At 54.2% G+C, this 21,410-nt stretch overlaps 1 protein-coding gene across 1 annotated transcript in view; it reads left to right on the top strand.

Annotated features, from left to right (window-relative positions):
• Positions 1-7,376: 7,376 nt before the first annotated feature.
• The window catches only part of VSTM2L (V-set and transmembrane domain containing 2 like), a 43,484-nt gene continuing 29,450 nt past the window's right edge, over positions 7,377-21,410 (top strand). Inside the window, exon 1 of the mRNA XM_055265801.2 lies at positions 7,377-7,789. Coding sequence (XP_055121776.2) covers positions 7,669-7,789 — 121 coding nt within the window. The 5' untranslated portion in view covers positions 7,377-7,668. The remainder of the gene's footprint in view (positions 7,790-21,410) is intronic.

Below are 21,410 nucleotides of genomic sequence, written 5' to 3'. Positions count from 1 at the left end.
AGTAAATAAGGTTAAGTGAAGTTGGAAGGGTGGAGCTCTGATCTGATAGGATTAGTATCCTTATAAGAAGAGACAATAGATAGGCTGGGCACAGCGGCTCAAGCCTGTAATCTCAGCACTTTGGGAGGCTGAGGCGGGCAGATCATTTGAGGTCAGGAGTTCAAGACCAGCCTGGCCAACATGGTGAAACCCCCTCTCTACTAAAAATACAAAAATTAGCTGAGTGTGGTGGCAGATGCCTATAATCCCAGCTACACAGGAGGCTGAGGAAGGAGAATCACCTGAACCTGAGAGGCAGAGGCTGCAATGAGCTGAGATCGCACTACTGCACTCCAGCCTGGGCTGAATAGAGTGAGACTCTGTCTCTAAATAAATAAAGAAGAAGAAGAGACACCAGAGAACTCTCTTTCTCCCTTCCTCTTCCCTCTCCCACCCTCTTCCTCTGCACATACAAAGAAGAGGTCTTGTGAGCACACAGCCAGACAGCAGTCACCCCCAAGTCAGGAGAAGAGGCCTCAGAGTGAAACCTGTCTTGCTGGCACCTTCATTTTGGACTTTCCCGCCTCTGGAATGGTGAGAAATAGATTTCTGCTAATTTCTGCTTAACCAGTCTGCAGTGTTTTGTTACAGCAGCCTGAGCAGACCAGGACAAAAAGTTCTTTGGGCCTCGGAGAAATTCCCTCTTTGGGAAGCCACAGAGCTGGATGTTTTTTGAGGAGCTGCTTGGCTGCACAGGTGATGATGGATCCTGTCTGACCTCCTCAGGCAAGTGGCATGTGGAAGAAAGATCCCAGGCCTAGAGTCAGGAGACCCGGGTCTTTGGCCTGGTTCTGCCGTTCCCTCACTGTGAGATCCTAGGCTTCTCTCCATGTCTTTCTAGACCTCAATTCCTCCGTCTGCACAAAAGGGACATGATGATTGATCTTTGATGACCTTCTCTGTTAAAAATTAGAGATGCTGGCGGGGCACGGTGGTTCTCGTCTATAATTCCTTTCGCCACAGTGGGAGGATCGCTTGAGGCCAGGAGTTGAAGACCAGCCTGGGCAATATAGTGAGACTCCTATCTCTACAAAATATTTTTAAAATTGTCTGGATGTGGTGGTGTATGCCTGTGGTCCCAGCTACTCGGCGGCTGAGGCGGGAAGATTGCTCGAGCCCAGGAGTTTGAAGCTGTAGTGAACTGTGATAGTGCCTGCCACTTCACTCCAGCCCGGGCAGTAGAGTGAGACCCTGTCTTAAATAAATAAATTAAAAAGATGCTTTCAATTTAAGTTTTAGGTTTTAGATTATGTCTTCATTCTGTGTGGTCTACTCAGACCGGAATCCAGAAGAAAAACATCAGGGACACTCCCTAGGACTTCTGGCAAAGGCAGGAGCCAGAATGAATGAATTTCCTGCGCCCAGGCCCCCCCCGCTGTCGCTGGCTCCTAGCCCTTGGCCCAAGCATGGCTCTCAGCCTAGACAAGGCCTTCCTAGGAGGCCCAGGAGCCCTGTGGGAGGCAGAGTGCAGATAAAGGCTCGGAGTCCATCCAGGTGGAAAACCTGAGTCTGCGACGATCGTGAACCGCATGGGCAGAGGGGCCAGACCTGGGGCTCCTATGATGGGAACATGATGTGACTGTGGAGGCCAGTCAAGGCTCCTGCCCAGCGGTGAGTGGAATGGATAAAGAAATCAGTCATCAGAGAAGAGAAGTACCCCAGACCGGAGTGGGAGGTCACACATCGGCTCCCTGTGCTGCCCTCCAGAGGGGAGCTGGGGCAGAGGGGCCTCCACATTCCAGGAGGCTGGCTGGGCTCAATTCAAGGAACCCTTGTCCTCCCACCTCTGTTGGAATCCTCACTGCAGCCCACTGGATCCCTGCACGAGACACACCTGGGGTGCTTAGTGAGCAGGCAGATTCCCAGATACCCACCCCGAAAAGCCAGTCTGAAAGAGAACCCCCAGGGGTGGGGCCTGGCCACAGCCAGTCTCCCCAGAGATTCTCAAGTCCAGTAATATCTCATAACTCTGTGTCTAGGCCAATGGTGTTCAATCCTAGCTGTGTACTGCGATCACCTGGGGAATTTTTTTTAAACCCTGATACCCAGATCTCACCTAAGACCAATTATGTCAGAATCTCTGGGGTGTGCCCTGGGCACCCGTATATTTTTAAAGCTCCCCAGTCATCCCAGTGTGGGTCCAAGGACTGCCCCAGCTCCAGATCAATTCTAAGAGCCTCAATATGAACATCTGGGGAAAAGGAGAAGTCGTGAGTCTCAGATAAGAGAAATAACTTGCCCAAGGTCACACAAGGAGGTGATGGCAAAGCCCATCCTGAAACCCAGGCCTCTTTCCTGACCGTGGGCCAATTTCTTCCTGACGCTGCATCTCTTTTTAAAAACCAGCGCCCAGGCAGGCAATGCCCACAGTATTTCACTTTAATAATGTTGGAAACCGGTACAGTCAGGGCCACCACAGTGGTGGGGCGGGAGCCTCGATGGCAATTAGCGGAGCTGTAAGTCTTTCGCTTTATCCAAATCTTGGGCAGTAATTTAGAAAATTTAATTAAAGGAGGAGAAATGGGGACACCTCGCGCTCCCTGCCTCCTGTTATAATGAGTGAAATACACCGGGCTGTAAAAGGAAACGCTGTCTGAGACGCAGCTCCGATGTTTTATTGCCAAGTTTTATTCGCTGATGTAAACGTAATCGCTGGAAACCGGAGTTCTTATTAACACACATATTTTCACACATCCGGGGCCCCTCCTGCTCCCCCCTCTCCCTCTGGGCTTGTTCACCCACCTCCTAGGGTCAGCCCCGCTGCTTTCTGGGCATATCTATGCCAAGCCTGGATTTCCCCACCGGTTTCATACCCTCCCACGGCAGATAAGACTTTAATAGAATTCCATTGCTCCTCGGAGCTCAGTAATGCATTCTGGAAATTAGGCGGCTACGTACTAAAGCCATTGTTCCCCCTTATAAATGGGCTTTCTCAAAGCCAGTGACCATGGGGGCTCTGATAAGCTCTCATGAAGCCTCGCTCCACTTGTTACTGGTGTGCTAAAAGGTGCAACTCCAGGCTTACATTGCTCATTGTTAGGGGCTGATACATTTAAGTAGTTTCTCCATGAATCAGGCAGCCTAGGTATTTCCCCCTTCTTGGCATTGATAGATGAGCGAAAGGAAGCCATTTAGACGGTGCTATATAGGGCCCCAGCCCACGTGGTGAGTGATTTCCAATGCCTGGTTTAATTTATTTTTAAATGAAATTTGTTATTGATTCTGGATTAAAAGGACAAATCTTATGGCTGTTACCACTGACACAGCCACAGTGCTCAAGTGACACCTCTTAAGGAGGGGAGGGAGGGTGGCCTCTCTGAGTCAAAGGAAGGGTATGGAGACTCTCCAGGGAGCTTGGCTCAGCAGTAAGGGGCGGTGCAAGATCCCACGCTTAGAGGGAAGTTTAAAAATATAATCTTTCCCAATTGAAATACTTGACGTGATGCTCACCTCTAAGCCTCATTTATGTAATGGAAATAGCAGTGATATTTGCCTCATGGCATCCACACGACCACTAGAGGCTTGTTAGTTGCCTCCAGGGATGGGTGCCTTTCCATCTCCTGCAGCATTCCCAGAATGAAATGAGTGACAGGCGTCACCCACCCTAGTGAATTCCTAGAGACTGTTTCCTGGGCTAGTCTTTGCTTACCTTCTGCCTCCACTAGGCTCTCGGCTTCCATGGTGCCCAGAGATTACACTTGCATTGGGAAGCGGACAAGAGGCACAATTACACAGGGGAGGAGGATGGGCTGGGATGTGTCCTTTCACATCCAGCCTCTGCCCTACCTCACTGTGCAACTTTGTGCAGGTTACATCATCTTTCTGAGCTTCATTTCTCCATCCGTAAAAGAAGGAAGGGAATAATAGCCTCAGGGGTTGTTGTATGAATTATAGGAGACCATGGGTGCGAATGTGATTTGTAAACTGTAAAGTGAAGTTTAGATGCTGCAGGAAATCCAAGTGGGACAGTACAGTATAGTGGGAGGTCCCTGAGTTGGGAGACAAAGGACTTGGATCCAGTTCTGTCATGAGTGGCTGTGTGACTCTGAGAAAGTGAATTACTTTCTCTGGGTCTTAGTTTCTTAAGGTGCCAAGAGGGTAGGTTGGAATCAAACATATGAAATGTTTGATTGGCTCTGGAATCAAACACATCATGGCCTTGCTATGTCACTTTGGGCAAAATACCTAACCTTTCTGAACCTATGTCCTCATCTGTAGATATCAAGAACACTAGTCAACATGTATCATGTATTTGCTACTTGCCTGGCATTGTTCTAAGTGCTTTCCATGTAGCAACTCATTTAATCCCCACCACCCTGTTGTAAAGGTGGTATTATTACCCTTATTTTACAGATGAGAAAATTGAGGCACAGGGAGGCTAAGCAACTTGTCTAAGGTTACACAGCTACCAAATGGCAGGATTCAAAACAGAGAATATGGCTCTAGAGCCCACACTTCTAACCACACCATCTTACCCTACATGGCCTGGTGGTTCTGAGGATTAAAGGGAACAGTGAAAGTTCTTAGGGCCATGCTGGGCATACAGTGATGAGCCAACAGAGGCTTGGGGACTGGGAGAAGGCAGCAGGCATTTCTTCCCTTGGGGACTCAGGCTGGACTTTGCCCAACTGGGGACTCAGCTAGATAGAGGGGAAGGCATACAAGCACAAGGGAAGCACTGGGAAGGGTGAGGATGTAATGAGGCCAAGGCATGCCCAAGAGAGCACAGGATATGTGCAGGAGGTGAGTCTGGGACCCTGAATGCAAACTAGAGAAGTCAGGATTTCTCATATAAACAGGCCATCAGAGGGTTTTGAGCAGAACCATTACATCATGAGCATTTTCTTCTTTTTTTTTTTTTTTTTTGAGATGAAGTCTCGCTCTGTCACCCAGGCTGGAGTGCAATGGTGTGATCTTGGCTCACTGCAACCTCCGCCTCCCAGGTTCAAGAGATTCTCCTGCCTCAGCCTCCTGAGGAGCTGGGATTACAGGTGCCCACCATCACGCCTGGCTAATTTTTGTATTTTTAGTACAGACGGGGTTTCACCATGTTGGTCAGGCTGGTCTCGAACTCCTGATCTCGTGATTTGCCCACCTCGGCCTCTCAAAGTGCTGGCATTACAGGCGTGAGCCACCACACCTGGCCAATCATGAGCATTTTCAAAGGCATACAATCCCTGGATGTCTGTCCTTGAAGGAACCTTGACCTTGTTCCAGGCTTCAAAGAGAAAAGATTTCTGAAGGTTTCAGCTGGTGGGCTAGGGGCACAGCAGCAATGTGCTGCCATCCTGCCAGACCCACTTCCTCTGCAGCCCTGAGAAATCTCTTGTTTACTCCTCTTTAATCTCCTTTCCCTCCCTGTGTCTGCTCCCTCCAATCTGTGGTTTAAGAGGAGAAAGCCCGGGTTTGAGTCCCAGTTCTGTCACCACAGTCTCCTGGTGAGGCCTCAGGCTGGGGTTGACGGAGTCCTGGGTTTTAGTCTGGCTAACATGGTGGCTGCTATGTGATCTGGAGGATTCTCAGTTTCCATATCTTTATGATGGAAGCAGTAGTCCATTTCACTGGGAGCCAGGTTCAGGGGAGTTAATGAATGAGAAAACACGCGCATAGAGTCCAAGACGCCTGGCCAGCCCAGGATAACCTAAACACACCCTCTGTGTGGGAAGAAAGTGAGAAGTGAGAGAATCAGGCAAACACGGCCCCTTCCTCCAAGGCATGTGGTCCAGAAACTTCGTAGGTCGACGCTTGGGACCTGTCCTCGGTGCTGAAGGGAGCGCAAGGCTGTGGACGGTGCTGGAACACAGTGCTTGTAAGTGCGGGACATCGTGGAGGAGGTGTCCTTAGTTTGGGAGGACCTGGATTGTTGCTGGCTACCACGGGCCCCATCCGGTGTGCTACCCCCCCATAATACTGGAAGGGGGTGCTAAGACAGAGGGAAGACGGCGAGGGGTTATGTTCCTTGGGTTCTAACCTTGTTCTCAAACTTGGGCGCTGTCCACAGGGCTGGACGCGGGATCCACCTGTGTTCTGGAGTGGGAAGTGGGCTGTCGGAGGGGTTGGCCCTGTTCGGCGAGGACGGGGGAGAAAGTCTGAGGGTCTGTCCACGTTGTGAACCCTAGCATCAAAGGGCCAGTTGAGACGCTGTCCGCGGTGGCCAAAGGATGGGACCTGCGGTGGGGGGTGGGGCGCTGTCCTCCTCCGTGGTGCTGAAACCGGGAGGACCAGGGTGTGTGAGCAGCGAGGCCTGGGAAAGGGCAAGGGATGAGAGCAGAAGGGACTCCGCCCGGGAGTCAGGGGCCTCGCCTGACTCGCCGTGGGACCTCAGAGAATCTAATTACCTGATTTCAGGTGCTTCCTTATCTTTTAAACGGGACCACAGGTCCGCCCTCCTGTCTGTCCCATCAGCCCCAGTAACACGGTTTGGGAAGGAATTGGAGGACTTTGTTGGATTCTTGCTCTTGGGAATGGGAATGGTGCCTTATCCCCCTCCCCTGCCACACTCACACACACATACACCCACGCACACGCGCGCGCACACGCACACACACACGCATGCACGCACACACCATCAAGGTTCATTGGTCTAGGGAAGCAGCCTACAGTCCAGAAGGGGGCGATCCCATCCACCACGTAAGGACCAGTATCTTCAAGAGCCAGGAGCCGCAAAAACTGGCCTGCCTCTCTCCCATTACAAAGACTCTAAAACTGAGTCCCAGAGAGGGGAACACCGACAGTAATAACTACTGAGCTCCTACCACGTAGGCGGCATTATGCTAAGCGCTTTGCGTGCACGATTTCGCAAATCCTCACCAGGACCTCCGCAGACAGCTATTACCCCCATTTCTCAGATGAAGACTTCGAGGCTCAGAGAGGGGTAGACACCCGGATGCGATCACACAGCGAGCCGAGGTCGGCGGCAGAGCTGTCACCAGGTCCCCTGTGTCTCAGCCCAGGCTCCCACCCTACCTCGCCCTCACCCCCAGCCCCACTGGCCCCCGACCCCGGCCCCGCCCTGACGGTAAAGTTAGGAGCCTCTGAGCGCGCTGGCCTGGCGGCAGGTGCCCTGGCTTTTCTCCCTCTCTCCGCTGGACGGTATTTCTGTGGCTGAAGCCCGTTGAGTCGTGCTTTGCGGGAACCGCGTCCCTGGGGTGGCTCTCTCCGCCCCATCCCGGCCCAGCCCCCGCACTCGGGCGGGGGAAAGTTGCGGGTACCGCTTTAAAAATCCCAGCCTGGGCAAAACTTTGATGATAAATCAAGCGACAGATCCCTCCGCCGCCTGCTCCGAGCGGGAGGAGGGAGGGGAGGAGGAAGAGAGGAGGGAGGCGGAAGAGAGGAGGGAGGCGGGAGGAGGGAGGAGGGTGCGGCGGCAGCGCGCCGTGGCCTTCCGCGGAAGGGAAGAGTCCCGCAGTCAGAGGCGGCCGGCTGGGGGTGCGCTCGCTCCCCGCAGCCGGGGCTGGGCCGGAGCCGGACAAGGGCTGGGAGCTGGGCCGGGCCTGGGGACAGCGGGCGAGGGGCAGCTGCCGGAGCCGGGCAGCCAGGCCGCTCAGGGGCAGGGGACAGCTGGCGCGGGGTCTGCGGTCTCCGGGGCCCCGATGTGAGGCGGCGGCGCCCCCGGCCCGAGCGCGCACCATGGGGGCCCCGCTCGCCGTAGCGCTGGGCACCCTCCACTACCTGGCACTTTTCCTGCAACTCGGCGGCGCCACGCGGCCCGCCGGCCACGCGCCCTGGGACAACCACGTCTCCGGCCACGGTGAGTTCGGTCGCCGCCCCCGCGGACTTCCCCACCAAACCCCAACCCGGGCCGCGCCACTCCAACTTGGCCGCCCCGGGGTTCGAACCGGCTCCAGTCATGGCAGGAATCCCGGGGCGCCCCCTGCCGGCGCGGTGGACCCGCCCTGGCACTCCGGCCCTGCGGAGGAGGGGGCACCCGGGGCGCACCCCCGAACCTCCTCCTCCCACACTCGCGCGGATATGCACACCTCCATGGCCACACCGATAGGCACAGCCGCGGACACACTCAGAGCCACAGTCGCTGCTTTCTCACACTCACAACTCCTACCCTGCACATCTCCACACACCTCAGGTCCCCCTCCTCACTGCAAGCCTTTACACTTATGCCCACTACACACGCACATCAGGCACTGCGCCGGTGGGCTCACTCTGCCAGCTGGCACACACGCTTCGCCACAACTCTTGCCTGCCCACCTGCAGACACACTGGTGCGCGCGCGCACACACAAACACAGGCACACACCTACACACATGAACACAATTTGCTCACCCACTCCTCTCTGCCCATCTGCCTTTACTCTTCATGGGTTTAACCGCACAGAGGCCCTTGTCCTCTCCCTCTCCACACCCACCCCTATACCACTGGAAACGTCCTTGGGGGCAGAAGACCCTGTTTCTTGAGTACTGGTCGCCTGGGGCTGCAGCCTCTCTGTTGGGCGGGTGGCACCTGGTGGAAGCCCCTCACAGCCACCGGAGTAGTTGGGGTTGCCGCTTGCAGCCAGAGGCATGGGAGTGAGAGTGGAAGTGGAATGCCGGGTGCTTTTGTCTGCCTCTGGGGATGGGCAGGAAGCTGCTGCCATCCTTCCATAGGGTACCCCCATCCTCATCCTCGGCCCTAGAGGACTGAAATGTGGGAAATCTCAACTCCAGCCGCTGTGGGAGCTGGGGAGCAGACAAGCATTCCCAGCACTGGCTGGCTGAGTGTCAGAAGCTCCTGCTAGCCCCGAAGGAGCCCAAGTTGGCAGCAGAGTTGGACTGTATGAGCCTGGCAGCTGTGGGGGCTCCCCCTGGCCCCTGTGAGCCTGGCTCTGGGATGGAGGATCGAGCATAGATGAAACCAAAGGAGACCTTTCTTCCATGCAGCGCTTCACTAGATGGGCTCCCAGCCTTGTCGGGGAGGCTGCAGCCCCAGTGCTTGGCACTGTGGGCCCAGGGCTGTGGGGAGGTTTGCACAAAGGCCAGATAATTGGATGATTTATTCTGATGGGAGTGAGTGGGGGTAAGGGGGGTAGATAATCAGGGAAGGCTTTTGCTGGGGTATGACACATGAGTGGGATTGCTCCAGTGGAGAGGGGGGGCTTTGAAGCCATCCTCAGGGTCTCTGCTTTTTGGGAACCATGACTCCCCACCCCCTTCTGCGTCACCATGTTTGGTAGTAACCGCTGTGTGCATCGTTTATGTACCCTTCATACCTATCACCTCATTTCTACTGACCTGGCTAGAGCGGTGGTAAATAAGGAAAGGGTTCTTTTGATCCTCAACTTACAGATAGGGAAACCAAGTCTCAGAGAGGTGAAGGAAGTTGCCCAAGGTCACACAGTAAGAGAGTGACTGAGCCAGGACAGGCCCCAGGGTCTGTTGGGCAAAGACAGCGCTTTTTTCCAGGACATTCATCTCTCTGTCAGATTCACTCCCATTCTAGGGAAACTGGGAATTCCTCCCTCTCCACCCCTCCTCTCCTCGCTCTGCTCAGTTCCTTGGCACAGTTGGAACTTACACTAGGAGGGGTTTCCATGGAAGGGCTTCCCTGAGTTTGCAGTCCTGAGGGGTACGAGGAATGGGACTCTGAGGCTTATGGTCGTTCTGTCCCTAGAGCACCAGACCCCAGGGACTTGGGTGCCACTCTGTCATTCCTAAGGCCCCAAGGTGGCTCCCCCCATAGAAAAGCAGGGGCTGTCTGCCCTTTGTGTGACAGTCTCTACCTGCCCCGTGGTGCTAGGTAAGCTGAGGGGGCACAGCTCTGCCCAACCAGCTGTAATCTCCCCTCTGCACCCTGGAGGGCCAAGCTCAGGCCCAGGGCAGGGGCTAGATGAGAAGGAGGCACCCCTAGTTACTGGGGAACCTGGCTTCTCTCCTGAACCCCCCCTGTGGCTCTGGGCAAGTGAGCCACCCCTCTGGGTCTCCCTGTGCCCTAAAGAAACAAGGAGGCCAGGCTGCTCTGCAGGGGCCAGGCTATCTTCCCCCGACATTGCTAGGTTCAAAGTCACCAAGTAGTGACTGCCAAAGAGCCCCCACAGCTGCCCCTCTGCTGGGCCAAGCGCCCGCCACCACAGGAAGGGTTTGGAGCCACTCACTTAATCACAAAAAGAAACTGTTATTAATGATAGTGAGACGCGGTGAATAAGTGGGTCATGTCTAATAAGCCATTTGTGTTCAGGAGGAGAATACCAATTTGATAAAAGCTGTGTGTGCTGAAAAAGCTCAGAAATTGCTGTTTAGCAGATTGGGGCCTGATCGTTTCATTATTCCTGGGCTCCGTGTGTCCTCAGCTTATTCAGGAAATGTGGCCCAGTCGGGAAGGTGTCTCTATGTCTGGGAGTGGGGAGTGGGGGCTGGAAGCAGGGGCTCCTGGGGAGGGGCACATTGACCCCAAGCGCTTGGTGACTGCTCACCCCTCCAGCTCCATCTGAGCCCAGCCCGGCCGCCGGGCTCCTGCCTTCCACCTGCCTGCCCTGGAGCTTGTCACAGGGAAAGCCTGCGGTCAGATGGGTCAGAAAGGACATCTGTTTTGCTTCCCACCTCCCTCCCACCTCCACTCAAGGCACTTGGAAGAGGGCTTTTTCGAGGTGTAAGGAAAGAATGGGGAGCATGTATCTCAAGGAGGCATCAGGCACTGGGAGGTGGGGTGGTGATGGTCAGTGTCTGCACCTAGTAGGTGCTCAATAAACAGGAGTGATTTTGATTTTTTCTTACCAGAAAATGTTAACTCACTGCCATGGGCACAGCAGGGATGGGAGGAAAAGATGCAAGCATTGACGAAATGCCTACTGTGTGCCCCGTGCTGCCAAGCCCTTGCCAGTGTTAACTCACTCAGGCTGACCATTCATGCAAGGCTGGTGTTGGAGATAGGAGGAAACTGAGGCTCGGAGAGGGCCAACGACTTACCCAAGGGTGCTGAGTCTGTACAGAGAGCTGGAAAGCTGTGTTTAGGTTGAAGATGCATCTAGCGGCTCTGGGACTGCCTCCTCCAGAACAGCCTTGAGGCAGGCTTGGCCATGGCGTCTTCCTTCGTGTAGCCGTAACCCAAGCTTGCTCCCTTCTAGCTCCTCAGGGAATCAGTAAAGCAGTGGGTTCCACCAAGAGGAACCAGCCACTCAGAAAGGTGGCAAGATCTTGCTGAGGATGCCTGTAGGTTAGAAACGGGCAGCTGGACTGGACCCCAGGATCTTTCCAGATCTTGTCCAGGGGAGGGTTCCAGAAGGCAGGGTCTTTGTGAAGATCTCTGTAGACCCCTACAGCTTGCAAGAAGCCTCATGTGGCAGAGTTCCCCAGGGAATTTTTACAATGCAGATCCCCCAAACCCACTGCCAGAATGGTTATTTGATGGGACGCTGGAATGTACATTTTATTATTATTTTTTAATTTCTCTTGAGACAAGGTCTTGCTCTATTGACCAGGCTGGAGTGCAGTGGCACAATCTCAGCTTACTGCAACCTCTGCCTCCTGGGTTCAAGCGATCCTTTCACCTCAGCCTCCGAGTAGCTGGGAGTACAGGCGTGCGCTACCACCCTCAGCTAATTTTTAAATTTTTTGTAGAGATGAGATCTCATTATATTGCCTAGGCTGGTCTCGAACTCCTGGGCTCAAGCCATCCTCCCTCCTCGGCCTTCCAAAGTGCTGGGATTACAGGCGTGAGCCACCGCATCTGGTGGAATCTGCATTTTAATAAGTTCCCCAGAGGATTCTCATGCAGCCTGGGGTTTGGAAGCCACTGCCTAAGTATTTACCCATACCTGATGGGAGATGTAGGGACAGGAAATGTCTGACGCTATGGGCTGGCTTGGTTTGGTTTCACAGGGGAGGGAGAGGTCCAGACAGGGGCAGGTGGATGGTCCCTGAGAGGAGCCCCAAGAAGCCTCACACTGCAGCAGACAACTCCCCTCCCACCCCCACCCTGCCACACACACACACCCCTACACACACACACACACACACACACACACACACCCAGGCCAGCACCTTCAATTATTCATATACCCCAATGCAGACAAAGATCCTGGCTTGGCTGGGGGCTTTGTCCATTGAGTGATTCACTGTCCTGAGATTCTCTCTGTTGCCAGGAGGGACCAGCAGGGTGCTGGGGGAGGGAGGGGGCACCGGGCCATTTGGCAAGCAGCCTGTGTACTGAAAAATGACTCTGGCTTCCTTGCGTTCCTTACTGAACTGTTGGTATCTCACCATCAATAAGCTGGCTAGTTTGGTGGCTGGAAGATGAAGAAAATTGAGTCCTGTCTTCTGAAGGTTATGGTGTTAAAAATGTGTTCGTCTTTGTCTCGGGCGTTGGTGATTATTCTATCAATTACGCCTGTAAACACTCTGCCTTGGGCTGAGGGCTTCCCGGCCTCCTGTGGGAATTGGCCCTCACAAGCGGTTTTCCCCAAGTCCTTCACACCAATTGGTTTTGACACCTTGCCCATCAGCGGCTCCCGCAGCCTTTTCCCCAAACAAGAGAAGCCGCAGGCGGCCAGCAGGACGCAGGGAATTTGGCTCCTTGCCATGGTGACAGCAAGGATGGTGGGCAAAGTCTCCTGCGGCAAACAAGTGGGCAGGGTGAGGCGAGTCGGGTAAGTGACCCCTTCTGATCCACCGGCTTCGGGGGCAGGGGATGGAGCTTTTGGAATGAATCATGGAGGCCCCTTGGGACCATCGTCCCCAAGCCTTTCTCTTACAGATGAGAAGACAGAGACCCGGGGACAAAGGAGAATTTGCCCAGAATTGCCCTGGAGGGTACTTCTTGGCTTTTGGGATTACCTCATCCAACTCTGTACAAATGGACAGATTGGCTGGGCGCGGCGGCTCATGCCTGTAACCCCGGCACTTTGGGAGGCTGAGGTGGGTGGATGACTTGAGCTCAGGAGTTTGAGACCAGCCTGGACAACATAGTGAGAACTCGTCTCTACAAAAAAATAGCCAGGCATGGGTACGCACCTGTAGTCCCAGCTACTCAGTAGGCTGAGACGGGAGGATTGCGTGAACCCAGGAGACGGAGGTTGCAGTGAGCTGAGATCGCGCCACTGCGCTCCAGCCTGGTTGACAAAGTGAGACCCTGTCTCAAAAATAAATAAATAAATAAAAATAAAAACAGGAGAGATAAACATATGGAAGCAAGTGTGTGTTGAGAGCCATGCCAGGGCCTTGAATGGTATCATCTCATTCAATTCTAACAAGAACTCCAAAAGGAAAGACTGCCTGGCCCACTGTTTAGATGAAGAAAATGAGACTCGGGGAGGTTAAGTGGCTTACCCAAGGTCACACACCTACCAAGTGTCGGAGGCTGGACTTGAACTGAAGAATCTAGCTCCAGGGCTGGGAGTCCAAGGAAAGAGGAGGAAGAGGCCCACGTCACACAGAGGGAAAGAGCAGGGCTGGGCTTTGAGGCTTGGCTCCGGGGTGGAAGGAGTGTAATGGCCTCCGCATTCCATGCCCAGGAGGGCGAGGAGCAGTGAGAACAGAATGCTATCCCAGCGACCCTCCAACTTTCCTCGATTTTTGAAAGCATGGGGAGAGTGTGTAGTGTGAACAGAGGCATAGGTGCCCATGTGAGAGTGTTTGGCCATCACCTTGGACTTTGGGGACCAAACCAGCTGCTGATGGGGTTGTGGGAAGACTCTCTCAGTCCTGAAAGGAGTTTGGGGCCCACTGGGCACACTGGGGTCAGATTCCCTTGTGTCCCGGGACCCAGGACAATGCCCGGCCCAGGGAGGTGGCAGGGAATGAATGAATGGATGACGAGGAGGATGAAGCAGGGGATGAGGTCTGAATTCTTAAAGCTTTGCTCATTCCAAGTCAATATATTTTTAAACATTCAAATGACTTTAATTTCGTAAGGAATCTATGTTTATGGGGGGAAATTCACAAAATTGGAGCCCCCTCCTCATCCCTACTGAGCAGAGCAAGGACATCTTGAAGTGGGCAAGGCTGATGGCACCTTGCAGTGGGTGGGCCCAGGCTCTGACCTTGGGCTGCATATGCGATGCTGCAGCAATGAGGATGGGGGAGTCCAAGCGTCGCGCCCTCTTCCCCCGACCCTGATGAGACACTTGCGTCAGAAAAAGCAGCAGTGGTCCAGCTGGAGAAGAAATCTGCTCCTCTCCTAGCTGCTGGTCCCGGGATCCAGAGCCCACCCAACTGGCTCCTCCTGGTTCCCACTGCTCCGGAGAAGTGAGGTGGGGGTGGGGAGGCAGAGAGGGGCTGCTGCTCCTCCAGGTTCCCTTCTCACAGCCAGGCCTCCCTTCCCTTCTTTGAAGCCATCAGGGAGTCCCTGGGACTCAGCTCCACCTCCCACCCCGGTTTCAACCCTCTTCAAAACCCCCCAGGGCCCGCAACAAGATTGGGTCCTACCTGCGAGATGATTTTCGGCAGAACCTAGAGAAACCTCTTGCATTCTAATAGTTATGCATTTATTTTAATGTGTACTGAAAAAATATAACCAGCACATCAAAACTGTGATTTCACAGATATGATTGCTTAGGATGAGACTAATGGGGGTATTAAAAAATGGTGGGTTAGTTTATAGAAAAACATTAAGGACATAATAGTGCAGGCGGCGAATGGGCATGTCCGTGGGGATCCACAGTGCAGACATGACTTGGAGACCCGGGGGCATCTGACGGGCTGCCCCATCACACTGCAAGCTCCATACTCTTCATACTGGGAGCTATTGGCCTAATGGGGCTGCTGCCATGTTTGGGAAGCTTGGTCATTCATTCATTCTTTTATTCGTTCAACAAATATCAGTTGGGCACCTGTCATGTGCCAGGCTGTTTTAGCCACTGGGGACTTATCAGTGAAGAAGACAGCTAAGGTTCTTGCTCTCTTCGAGTTCTCAGTCTAGTGGAGGAGACAGAAAACTGAACCTATAAAGAGTATATAAGTATAGAGCTGGGCGCGGTGGCTCACGCCTATAATCCCAATGACTCAGGAGGCTGGGGCCGGAGGGTCACTGGAACCCAGGAGATTGAGACCAGCCTGGACAACATAGTGGGACCCTGTCTCTAAAACAAAAAAATACAGAATTAGCCAGGTATAGTGGCTCACGCCTGTGGTCCCAGCTACTTGGGAGGCTGGGGTGGGAAGATCACTTGAGCCCAAGAGTTCAAGGCTGCAGTGAGCTGTGATTGCACCACTGCACTCCAGCCTGGGTGACAGAGTGAGACCCTGTCTCCTAAAAAAAAAAAAAAAAGAAGAATATATACATATTGTGATAAGATTTAAGAAGCTGGGGCTGGGCGCAGTGGCTCACACCTGTAATCTCAGCACTTTGGGAGGCCAAGGCGGGTGGATCACAAGGTCAGGAGTTCAAGACCACCCTGGCCAAGATGGTGAAACACCGTCTCTACTAAAAATACAAAAATTAGCTGGGCATGGTGGCAGGCGCCTGTAATCCCAGCTACTCGGGAGGCTGAGGCAGAGAATTGCTTGAATCTGGGAGGCGGAGATTGCAGTGAGCCTAGTGAGACCCTGTCTCAAAAAAAAAAAAAAAAAAAAGCTGGGATGATATTAAACACAGAATCACAGAGAAGGACACTCACCTGCAGGGCAGTGAGGGTACCCAGTAGTGAGCTCCCTGTCACAGGAGGTGTGCAAGCTGAGCCCTACCCATTATTAGCTGAGGATATTAGTGAGGAGATTCCTGCCTTATTTCCCAAAGGAGCAAAGACTGTTGAAATAGGGAGAGCAGCCAGAACACAGTGGGCGGCTAATAAAGATCTGTCACACAGCAATTTAGTGATGGTGCTGGCACAAGGGCCCAGGTGGGTGGAGCTCCCAACACCGAGGATGCCCTGGCCCTACCCAGGGGTCGTGGCAGGGATGGGGCCTTCTCTGTCCCCTGTGTTGAGGCGTGGGGACAGTGGCTCCTCGGTGACTTCACTTTAGCTCTTAAAGTGCCAGGATGGGGAGAGGGGCTGGGGGAATGCTGTTTTTGGTCTACCATACTCCCCTCTCCCCCACCCTGTGCCTGCCTTGCTGGGTGACTTGGCGTGTCCCTGCCCCTTGCTGGGCCTCAGTTTCCCCACTGAACAATGGTGAGTTTGCTTGAGCTCCAAGCCTGTAGAATTCTTCCATCTGTATACTTAGAAACCACATCTTTCGTCCTGCAGCCACCATGTATGTGCGTGCGTGTGTGTTTGTGTGTGTGTGTGTGTGTGTGTGTGTGCATGTGTGTATGTGTGCGGGCGAGGATGGAGCTGGTGGGAGTGGTAGGATTCCATCAGCACCTTAACTCTCAGTGGCCTGCAGACATCTGCGGACCAAACAGCAGCCAGCATTCATCAAGCACTCTGTGTTTCCATCGCTTCCCCTGCCTCCTCTCATTTACTCCTCACCACGCTAGGAGGCGGGCACTCCCATTTTACAGAGGAGGACACTGAGGGGTGTGGTGCGACTTGCCTGAGGACACACAGATGCTGAACAGCAAAGCCGGGCTTGAGCCCAGCTTGTGGGACGACAGAGCCAGAGTTCGTAGCCCACGCATCTGTCTGCTCCCGGCTGCCAAGCTGCGTGTGTGGGCAGGTGCTTTGTTCCGGAGCAGCGCTCCTGGCTTGGTCAGATTCTCACAGGGGTCAGCGATGCCAAAACGCTGAGAATGCCCTGTTCTGGCTACAAGCACATGGCTCCAAAAGTCTAGGCTCCGCGTCTGAGTCCAGCACTGTTAGTGGGAAGCAGTGGGGCCCTGGGGGCATGTATGGGACGCTGTGTGTTCCTGCCTGGGGGTTCTAGTGGATGGAGCGGTGTTTCTGTCTGACTGTGTGAGTGGGGGCTGTGTCTGGGGGGTGACTGTGAGTGGTTGAAGGGGCAGTGCAGGCTGAGAGGGAGCTGGGGGTGGGTCAGGGCTGGGCTGGTGCCCTCTGCCCTGTGCCTGTTTGCCTCAATACCAGCCTTCCCTGCCACCTGCACACTGGTGCCCTTGGAGGTGAGGCTATGGGAGCATCTGGAAGATTAGAGCAGGAGTCAGAGCCGGGAGAGGGGACCTTTCTCCAGCGAGCTACCAGCGAGTGGGGCAGCAGTGCCCACCTGTGCCTGGGAAGTGCCCTCCACCGGCCCCTCACTCTCTGGATCTCTCTCTCTCCCTGCCCTACTGCTCTCTGGGTCTCTCTCTTTCTCTCTCCCCCTCTCTCTCTGGGTCTCTCTGATCTTTCTCTATCTCTTTTCCTCTCTATCTCTGTCTTTCGATCTCTTTCCTCTTTCTTTGTTCCTTTGTGTCTGTTGGATCCATCTTCCCCTCTCTTCTCGCCGCCCCCACCCGTTCCTTCCTTTCTCTCCGGTATGCACACAGCTGTCTTCGATGACATCTCAGGATTACACATACATATATTCCGTATATCATGGTGACACCCACACAGAGCGGGCACTCAATAAATGTCAGGTGAATGAATGAGTGAGTGACCAAATGGCGAAGCTGGAGGGGACACTGACGCTTGTCTACACTGGTGGTTCCTAATTTTTTTGGAAGTCACACTCCTCTTGAGAAGCTTATGGAAACTATGGATTGTTTCCTCAAAAAAATGCCACAGAGTTTTGCCCACAAGCTTCAAAGGGTTTTTTGAGGCCCCCGAAGCCTGTCTCTGGCCCCAGGCAGAAGCAGCCTTCGTTTCACGGGTGAGGAAACTGAGGCCCAGAGAGCATCAGGGCTGGCCTTGGGACATGGGACAAGTCTGTGGCAGGGACGGGCCTGGATCCTGGAGTCCTTTCTCTCTCCCTGCAGCCCTCTCATGCGAGCTGGGTGGGAACAAACTTCATTCACTTTTCCTAAGTCCTTGGTACGCATACTCAGAGAGTTGGGGTCAGGAAGAGATAATGAGGGACTCTTCAGGAGCCCAGGGAACAGTGCATAGGCAGGTGGGCCGAGAGAGGGAGGTCTCTAGAGGGAGGTCACCGTGTCCTAGTGCAATCAGGGGAGACTTCCTGGGGGAGGCAGGCTCCTTCTGGCCCTGTATCCAGGAACCGCTGGGACTGAGAGGGGACTCCAGAGGCCAGAGTGGAGCTGCGCCTGGCTGCCTGGGTCTGGCAGAGGCTTCATGTGGAGAACCGTGTGCATGCATTTAGAAAAGCAGGCTGTAGCTGGAAACTTCAAGAATCGGCTCTGGAGTTTGGTCTTATCCCCTGGAGAAGGGGGCAGCCCTGGAAGCCTTCTGAGTGGGGAGGGCGCACGGCCAGGTTGGCGTTGGGGTGGGTTGGCCATGGTGAGTGGAGATGGGGAGCCAAAGCAGGACTTGGGGCTGGATGGGGGTGTGCACGGACAGGAGAGGCTGCTCCCAGGAAGGCGCTGAGTTTGGTGTAAGCCTTGCTGAGTTTGTGGTTCACGGGATGCTAGGGCTGGCCAGGTATCCAGGGAGGGTGGGAACGTGGGCTCAGAAAAAGAGGGAATTGTGTGTGTGTGTGCATGCACACGCATGTGTGTGTGTGTGCATGTATGTGTGTGGTGTGTGTGCATATGTGTATGTGTGGTGTGTGTGCATATATGTATGTGGTGTGTGTGCATATATGTATGTGTGGTGTGTGTGCATGTATGTGTATGTGTATATTGTGTGGTGTGCATATATATGTCTATGTGTGTGTATATCTGTGTGTGTGGTGTCTGTATGTCTGTGGGTGTCTGTGTGGGTGTGTGCATCTGTGTGTATGTGTGTGTGGGGTGTGGGTGTATGTGTGCATGTGTGGGGTGTTTATGTATGTGTGGGTGTATGTGTGGGTGTGTGTATGTATGTGTGGGGGAGTGTGTGTATGTATGTGTGTGTATGTGTGTATATGTGTATGTGGGTGTATCTCTGTGTATGTGTGTGTATCTCTGTGTATGTGTGTGTATATGTGTGTAGGGGGTGTGGGTGTGTGTACGTGTGTGGGAGGAGTATTTGGGTGTGTATGTGTGTGTATGTGGTGTGTATATGTGGGGGGAGTGGGTGTGCGTATGAGTGTGTGTGTGTATGTGTGCGTATGTGTATGTATGTGTGTGATGTGTGTGGGTGTGTATGTCTGTATATGTGTGTATATGTATGTGTGTATATGTGTATATGTGTGTATTGTATGTGTGTGTGCATTGTGTGTATGTGTGTATTTTGTGTGTGTGTATTGTGTGTATGCATGTGTATTGTGTGTCTGTGTACACTGGCCTCCTTTCTAGTCCTTGCACACACCAAGTTCCTTCCAGACCTTTTCTCTCCCTGGCTGTTCCCTCTGCCCCTCGTGCTCTCTTCCCGTCTCCCCGGCTCCTGGCTCCCCGGTGCTCCACGGACCCCTTAGAGAAGCCAGAAGCACATGACCTGTCAGAGCCGCATCGCACGGCCCGCAGCAGGCATGGGGCTCCCATTCAACACGCCCACCTTGCAGAAGGGAAAACTGAGGCTTAGAGAGGCGTGGTGAGCCGGGGCCCCACACCTAGTTCAAAGCAAAGGTGCAGAGCCCAACCCTATTTTCCCCCAGCCCGGCATTTTAAGGGTGTCTCTCGGGATGGGGGTGGGGTCTTGACTGACCCCTCCTTCCTCAGAGCCCCCAGGCTGGGACCCGAGGTGGGGAAGGCGGAGAGCTGACGGCGGGGTGTCTGTTTTGCTTTGTGAGGTTTTAAAAAAATCATTTCCGACGTTGAAGGCGGCGGCAATTAGGGCCTGCTCGCTGGGGAGCTGTTTGCCGCCTGTCATCGGTCCAGGAAAGGGTCCCTAATGGAGGCCGGCGGCCAGAGCGCAGGGTAGTGGAAATAGTGTTCAAAACAAAGCTTCACTAATGGTCTCCCGGCAGGCAGCGGAGGAGAGGGAGGGGCGGGCGCACAGCGGCTGAGGGCCCCTGGGACAGGGCCCAGACCCACCAGCTCCTCTCTCCGTGGCCCTCAGACACCCTCCAGCTAGTGCGGGTAGCCCCAGTCCCCCACCCGCGCTGCTGCCTTCTTGCTCTGTGCTCTTGGCCTGTGAAATTCCCTCCCAGACTCTGGGAACACTAAGTGCCAAGGTCCTGGGGTGGGGCCCAACTCCTTCAGCCATGAATTCTCTGGTTCTAGAATAGCCCAAGGGTTTAATAAGTCCAAGGGGCCCGGAGCCTTGAAGAAGGAGGAGCTAGAGTCAGACTACGTGGGCAGGTGACAAGAGAGCAGCCTGATCCTGTCCGGGAGCCCACTGTGTGCCTGTGTGATCTCACTGCAGCACCGCCCACAGTACCCATTTTACAGATGAGGAAACCGGGCTAGAAGCTCAGAGATTCACCTACCTTGAGGAGGTGCAGTTGGGGTTGAAATCCAGGTCAGCCTGACTCCAGAGCCCACATATTTACTGCTGCATCCTTGAATTTCGCAGACACGATTGGGCAGGGGTGGCAGGGGCTGGGGCACGTACTAGGTCCTGGGTGGGGGGTCAGGTTTGACCCAGGCCAGGTTCTGGTCAGGGTGGGGCCACCATTACCCTACCCACTGGGCACCCTCAGAACCTCTGTTCTGGAACATCCCAAGTGCCTGCCTCCATCTGTCCCTGTCCGTTGGTCTCTGCCTCGCCTTTTGCCCCATCCTTCATGTCCCTGGCCCTCCTGCCTCCACCCTCAGCGCCCCCTACAGCCCTCACTCTTCTTTCTCCTCAGTGGCTCCGAGGCTGCTCCTTTCTGGTGTTCTGGAGCAACTCCCTCCCTGTGGTTGATGCAGCCTCCTTTGCTTCCCCCACTTCCTCCCTTTCAACCCCTCCTGGCAGCAGGGGATGGCTATGCGCCTCGGCTTTGGGGTCTGACACTGAGGCTCAAATCCTGCCCCGCTCCAGCCTCTCTGAGCCTCGTTATGCATCAGTGCAGTGGGCTCACCCCACTAGCTTTGCAGCACGTACTGGGGAGGATGAAAATAAATGGTATCGGTAGAGACGTCGGGACGCCTGTGTGCCTGCTCCCGGCTCCTGGCTCCCTGCCCCACCCCTGCCCTATCTCTGGCTCCCTGAACACTCCCACGCTTGCCTCTCTCCCTCCCACCTGCTCTCACTCCTTGTGGCCCAGACATGTGGGAAGAGGAGGCGGGAATTCCACTGGGGAAACCTGCTCAACTCCCACAATCCTGCTAGTGCCAGAATATTTTAGTTCTCCTTAAATCTCCCTAGATTTGTAATTCCACTGCTGTCTCCCTCAATATGTGCTGGTGGCCTTGGGAGGCGCCCTGCTTCCAGCTTGCCGGCTCCAGCAGTTCCTGCCCAGCTATGTCGGGGTGTCTGGGCAAGTCCCCACCCACTCCGTGCCTCAGTTTCCCCATCTGTAAGAAGAGGACAATGATAGTGGCCACTTCCCAGGTTGTTTTGGGGATTAGGTAAGATATTTTATTGTATTAAAGAAACACCTCTATGAAAAGTAATGAATTACTGATATGTGCGACAATGGTAGATGAACCTCAAAAACTCTATGCTAAAT

This window comes from Symphalangus syndactylus, chromosome 24, assembly GCF_028878055.3.
Source record: "Symphalangus syndactylus isolate Jambi chromosome 24, NHGRI_mSymSyn1-v2.1_pri, whole genome shotgun sequence".
Lineage (NCBI taxonomy): Eukaryota > Metazoa > Chordata > Mammalia > Primates > Hylobatidae > Symphalangus > Symphalangus syndactylus.
This window is presented reverse-complemented; position numbering and strand designations above follow the sequence as displayed.